At 43.3% G+C, this 6,918-nt stretch overlaps 1 protein-coding gene across 1 annotated transcript in view; it reads left to right on the forward strand.

Moving 5' to 3' along the window:
* LOC106819347 (N-acetylglucosamine-1-phosphotransferase subunit gamma-like) overlaps positions 1-470 on the forward strand; it is a gene marked incomplete at its 3' end in the record, with an annotated part of 11,926 nt that extends 11,456 nt beyond the window's left edge. Inside the window, 1 exon segment of the mRNA XM_014823993.1 lies at positions 387-470. Coding sequence (XP_014679479.1) covers positions 387-470 — 84 coding nt within the window.
* Positions 471-6,918: the final 6,448 nt, after the last annotated feature.

Here is a 6,918-nt window from a genome sequence, read left to right on the forward strand (position 1 = left end):
TACTGCTGCATGGGCAAATAGAGGCAGTGGAAACTGTCTTCGAAGCAAACAGTGACCTGGGGGCCGTTGCCAGAAACATTGTAAAGTTAATGCTAACGTTAATGCTAAGATAGCACTTACGTCTAATGTTAATGTTACGAGAATATCGTTGACAAATATTTATGGCTGTAATATAAATATCTTAAAATATCAAAATTATGAAATAACATAGTAGTCCTTGTGACAGTGTCATGCTGTACAGCATATAATCAAAGAAATCATGGTTAATTTTATTGTGGGACGTTGAAGTGGCAGGTTTGACAGAGGGAGATATATGCTTCTATTATAACTACACGGGTTCATTGCAGGAAAGTTGGTGTGCATTAAGTATGTGTGTCTACTAACAGTGTGTGGCAACAGTGGCAAATAACCAACAACACCTTTGAAGCGATGGTCATGGAGGAGGGAGATGTGTGTGGGAACACCAGCAGGTCTACAGTGGTGAGCAAAGATAGCAAACTGTTGATGATTCTAAGCATACCAACATCTACTACGTCAATTCAATATTATAATACTGCTGCATGGGCAAATAGAGGCAGTGGAAACTGTCTTCGAAGCAAACAGTGACCTGGGGGCCGTTGCCAGAAACATTGTAAAGTTAATGCTAACGTTAATGCTAAGATAGCACTTACGTCTAATGTTAATGTTACGAGAATATCGTTGACAAATATTTATGGCTGTAATATAAATATCTTAAAATATCAAAATAAAATCTCAAACACATAGCTCAATGTGTCGCCAATCATCAACGCTTGCTCTCTGCCACCACCTCTTACCTTCTCCTTTGGTTGCGTTCGTCATTATCGGCGCGTCGTGTGCGGCGGCTTTACCTTCTCCCTCTTGTGTCGCCACTCGGTCCGGTCTCTGCTCTCCTCTCTACACTCTCTCTCTGCCTCTCTCTCTTCTCTCTCTCATCTCCTCCTTCTAACCGTTTTCTCGCCTATTCGCCTCTCCCGTACCTCTCTCTCCTTACCTTCTCTCCACCCCCTTACCCTTTCCTCCATGTTCTCCTCTCCTCTCTCTCATTCCGCGTACCTTCTGCCTCTTTCAGTGTCACCTCTATTTCTCTTCTCTCAGCCCTCTTACCTTCTCCTATTTGTGTTACCTCTCCTTCTCCTCTCTCCATCCCTTTACCTTCTCCTCTTTGTGTCACCCCTCATTTTTCTCTCTCCCATCTTGCCTTTTCATTGCTGTGTTGCCTGTCCTTCTACTCTCTTCCCCTTACCTTCTCCTCCCTGTGTCGCCTGTCATTCTACCCTCGCCCCCTTACCTTCTCCTCTGTTTCCTCTCCTTATCTTCCCTCTCCCCCTTATCTTCTCTCTCCCACCTACCTTCTCCTCCCTGTGTCTGCTCTCCTCTTCTACAAGTCTCTCTGCGTCTCAACGAGCCCCTTGGCATTTGCGCATGGCTCCTAGAAAACGGTTTTCTGTTGCGCGTGAATTACCATCAGTTCCTACTCCTCCTCCATCACCTCCAGGGACTTCCTAACCAGTACCTCCTGGATCAGCTTCACCTCCACGTCAAAGTCAAACAGCTGTCGGCGAGAGAGAGAGGGGGGGAGAGGGAGAGAGAGAGGGGTGAGAGAGAGAGAGAGAGAGAGAGAGAGAGAGATCGAGGGAGAGAGGGAGGGAGAGAGAGAGAGAGAGAGAAAGAGAAAGAGAGAGAGAGAGAGGGGAGAGAAATGAGAGAGAGAGAGAGAGAGAGAGAGAGAGAGAGAGAGAACGAGAGAGAGAGAAAGAGAGAGAGAGGAAGAGGAAGAGAAGGAGAGAGATGGGGTGAGAGAGAGAGAGAGGGGGGAGAGAAAGAGAGAGAGAGAGAGAGAGAGAGAGGGAGAGAGATAGATAGAGAGAGAGAGAGGGAGAGAGAGAGAGAGAGAGAGAGAGAGAGAATAGATAGATAGATAGATAGATAGATAGATAGATAGATTAATAGATAGATAGATAGTAGATAGATGAGATAGAATAGATAGAATTGATAGATGATAGATAGATTGATAGATAGATAGATAGATAGATAGACTAGATAAGATTGATAGATAATAGATAGAAGATTAGATAGAGAGAGAGAGCAGAGAATAAGAGAGAGAGAGAGAGAGAGAGAGAGAGAGAGAGAGAGGGGGGCATCAGAAGAGATCAGAATACTTTTCACAGTGCCATTCGGCACACTCAGTGCAATTCGGTGAATGGCTAGCTAAAGCCGTTGGCATAATCATGCAGTATGTTGATGGTGGCCAATATAGGAGTAGAAGTAGAAAGTAGAAGAACATGTTTTTGTCCACAACCAACACAACCGCGCCCACCCCTGCCAGCCTGCGGAGAATACATAGTCTCCCGCTGACTGGCGGCGTCGCCTGGCAGCGCCGCCAGGAGAATGGCGTTTGAAGTTCGTAATAATACTTCGTTTACAAGAAATACCGCAAGTAGACCATTTCAACGATAGTTAGAGGTAAAACTTTAGTAGCTGATATAACTTAAGACATATTCACTTCGGATAAGAGGCATTAACCACGAATAAGTTGGTTCCGAGCATTTGTAATAGAATGTTCTATAGCCCTGCGGCAACTGTACGCGGGCTATGGCCCTAGTGGTTCAAGGATAGAGAACATGGGTCCCAATAAAACCAATGTCATTTACATCAATATAAATATAATAGGTTAGGGTTATGGTTAGGGTTAGGCACATTCGTTTTGGTTTTATTGGGACCCATGTTCTCTATCCTTGGGCCGTACTAGTGCTAGATCAAGATTCAAGATTCAAGATTCAATATGTTTATTTTGTGCATAAGTCGTGTATATACAGTGTACAGCGGCAAACATAGAAATATTGCAAGTCAAAGTTAAATCTGAAGCTTTGACATAGGAAGCACGAAGTGCGATAAAGAACCCGGCAGGTTATCAACGCTCACCCCTCAAAATAAAAGTAGGCCGGCAATAGAATTATTATTATTGTTAATATAAAAAGATACAGACAGTTGCACTGACAGCTAATAATACAATCATGTTACGAGCTGCGTAAAATAGTCGATGCAGATCATGATGCAGTAGCGACTGGTTCACAGTAACAGTGTCTGAGTGTGTGGTGCAGAGGTATTTACTTTTTATATATTTGAACGAAATTTGCGTCGGAATTATTAGTCTAATAGACAATATACAACAATAGAGTCAAACAATCAAGACTTTGGTAGTAAGTGAAGTTTTGTGTTTATTTACGAATAGATTTTTCAATTTTAGCATCATCTGACATAGTCATGATGCAGCTTGTAGAGATCGCATGATCCGTTCGTCCTTCCGTCCCGTCCTCCGAGCGTCCGTCGAGCGTTCCGTCCTCGTGCCGTGCACAGTTGGGCACAAATCTTAAACCGCTCGACGTAACGGTCACGAACATTCGGCGACGTGTGGGGTAATCGCGAAAACGAGTTGGGATGTCGAAGCTGGGGGTCAAAGTCAAAAGAATCAAAGGTAAGATGGTGTAAACCAGAAGAGAACATTTCACCTCCTTAACTTAAGGTATAGGGAGAAATGCAGAATTGGCGCAAAATCTAAACGGCTCGACCTAGGCTGCGTGAAATAAGAGTCGGTGTTAGCATCAATGGAGAGGAAAAGCCATCACTGTGCGCCGAAATTGAAGTCACAGGTCAAAAGGTTCATGGGCACAGGGCAGATTTAAGCTTTTCTGAGACCATGGTGTGAACGGAGCGATTGGAGAACTTTCTTGTTTCAGCGTGACCTAGCATTTTATGGCTTTATTGAAAGGACCATGAATGGTGCTTTCCACTGACGTGGGCGAAGAGTAAGTGTCTGATAACCTTTTGAACCCTCACAGAGGACGGGATTTAAAACATGGATCGTTAACTGTTACTGGTTTAGAAAGAATTGACCGCTGGTTGCTAGTAGAATCTATACATGCCTTGGATGTATTGAGGCTACAATGTCACAGTGAAATTTCAAATAGCTAATTTGCTTGAAGAAGGTTTAGCCCTTAAATCATATTAATTTCTATGGCATTCTTTTTTTGTACTGTCAGTTTGTTAATATGCCACTGGCAGTGCCACTGCCAGTTGCATGCTGGTGTGAATAGTATGGTGTTAAGTTTTTGCCTGCGTAATTAAGGTAAGGTGCAGCTCTCTATTTTCGCAGCCTGTAGGCTTGTGGTAGGTAATGGACGAGTGGTTACCTATTCTGTCTTGCAATAAGTTACTAACTACGTAGTAGTACGTACGATGGATAGCTTTCCAGCTACCAACGTACGCGCGAAATCTCGTGGCAACTTTTCATAACGATCCCAACGAACATTTCTTCGAGAAGGCCTGATACCATCCATGTTTGGAAATAAGCTATCCGTTTTTCGTACTTGTCCATTTCCAAGTAGATCTGGTCAGGTAGCCTGTCTGCTGGACAAAGCAGCTTTTTAGAGCAATGTTTCATAATTTTCTAACCATGCTGCGCCACGCTGGGCAAACCCGTAGTTAACATAGTATAAACATGGGCTGGCCGGAGTGCCACCCGAAAATTATACATATACCTCATAGTAATAAACATTTATGTGAAGTTATATAAAAACGTTCCGCCTTCGCTCCACGAAACAGTCTGGCTAAGGGTTAGAAGACCATCAGACAATCAGTCTTGATAGACAATCAGACGTCTTGTATAGACAAACAGTCGTACGCTCGTCCGGCGCGCTACACGCCTGCGAAGAAAGAGAGAAATTTGAGAGAGAGGGAAGAGAGGAGGCGAGGGGAAGAGAGTGAGAGAGAGAGAGCGCGAGAGAGAGGAAGAGAGAGAGAGAGAGAGAGAGAGGAGAGAGAGAGAGAGGAAAAGAGAGAGAGAGATAGTGAGAGAGAGAAAAAGAGAGAGAGAGATAGTGAGAGAGAGAGAGAGAGAGAGAGAGAGAGAGAGGAGAGAGAGGAGAGAGAGAGGAGAGCGCGAAAGAGTGAGAGAGAAAAAAGAGAGAGAGAGAGGGAGAGAGAAAGAGAGAGAAAGACAAAGACAAAGAAAGAGAGAGACAACGAGGGAGAGTGAGTGCGAGCGAGAGAGAGAGGGAGAGAGAGAGCGTGAAGGGAAGAGAGAGCAAGAGAGAGAGAGAGAGAGAGAGAGAGAGAGAGTAAGAGAGTGTGATCGAGCGGAGAGAGAGGGAGAGAGTCTGAATCGAGCGAGAGAGAGAGGGAGAGAGAGAAGAGCGCGAAGAAGAGATAGCAAGAGCGAGAGAGCGCCAAGAGAAAGAAATGAGAGACAAAAACGAGGGAGAGCGAACGCGCGATGGAGGTGCCTTGATTCGTTTGCCTGAGTTTAGGCAATGCAAGATAACTGTCCGTCAGGTGAGCGCTGTCGCTCTGCGGCACTTGTTTAAACAGCTCAAGTGCTTACAAATGTGGGCAGGTTTGGTTTTATACTTAAAAATGGTGACACTTTTACTTTAGTATCGATAAGACCATTTTTTACCACTAGTTACTACCAGTAATTTTTTTTTATACGAAACTTGTTTCATCTGCATTCATTGGTGTGATGTGCACACAGAAAAATACTCTTAAATGTTTTATCGCTTCACACATCGCATCAGAACTTAATGACATTAGATTGGTAGCCTTCTGTTTTGTGAAGAAAGTAAAATTAAAGAATTAATATACTGTTTTATTTATTTCTCAGCCATCGGAGAAAATAAAGTTGCTCATTGATAGAGCGAGGGTAATTGCTGCTTTCGTTTGCACAATGACCGGGTCTATTATGTTAGGTAAGTGTGAACAGTTTAAAGGCATAATATTTCCATCGATTAGGCAAAGTTGACGAATGCTACAGTAACTGGCACTTTGTAGTTAAATAAGTACATTACCTTATAGCCAAAGCGTGTACTTAGTTGTCGCAACAGCTGTCCAATATCACTAGGCTAATTACTAAGAAATGTCTAATTGAAATCGTAAATTCGGTAATACTCTGGCGCCAAAAACGCTAAATTTATTGCACAAAATAAGCATCGATTTCGGTTCGTGACGCTCACATCGTTGGCTACAGGATGTTGAGGCATCGAATTGGTTTGTCCCCGGTAAAATTGTTTACGCTAGTGACGGCAATATCTTTTCAGCATAATTATATGTTCTTGTAATCTCCAAGATCTTCGTATATTCGATTTATTGCCGAAATCCGCAAGAGTAAAACCATAACGAACGGCATGCGCAACTCAGACCACAAGGATCGAAATCACTGACGGCCGATGCATACGTGCGAAAATGTCCGGTGCACTATAATCTGTATGACACCGCATCGCCGTTACGGCCGGTCATGGCGGGTTGTAACTGCAACAACGGATTTATTGACCGCGGATTTCAATTGAACATTTCTTAGTAACCAGCAGTGATATTGGACAAACTAATACGCGTTTTTGCTATAAGGTGAATGTACTTATACTACACAAGGTGCCAGTTACTGTAGCATTCGTTAAAATTTCATAATCAATGGTCGTCTTATTCCTTTAAGTGCGTAAATGGCGCGCGGAAATACGCAGATACATTTTAATTTTTAGGGCCGTAGCACAGGGACTATCTAATGACTACTCCGACTAGAGTAACTCATAACTGAGTCCGCCATCGATTTAATAATACTTAATAATAATACTAATAGTTAAAGTTTTAAAGGCATACTAGGCCCATTGATTATGCAATGTTGACGAATGCTAGAGTAACTGGCACCTTGTGTAGTTAATCAGTACATAACCTTACTCCAAACGCGGTAATCGAGTTTGTTCCAATATTCACTGCTGGTTAGCTGAAGACATCGTAATAATTGAAATCCGCCAGTCCAAGAAATGCAGTTTGTTTTACAAGTTTCCACCCCGCTGCTGGCGAAAGCGGGTGTGGATACAAATTTATAGTGCTCCGGACATTTCGCAC

Source organism: Priapulus caudatus, unplaced genomic scaffold (assembly GCF_000485595.1).
Source record: "Priapulus caudatus unplaced genomic scaffold, Priapulus_caudatus-5.0.1 Scaffold3249, whole genome shotgun sequence".
In the NCBI taxonomy this organism is placed as follows: domain Eukaryota; kingdom Metazoa; phylum Priapulida; class Priapulimorpha; order Priapulimorphida; family Priapulidae; genus Priapulus; species Priapulus caudatus.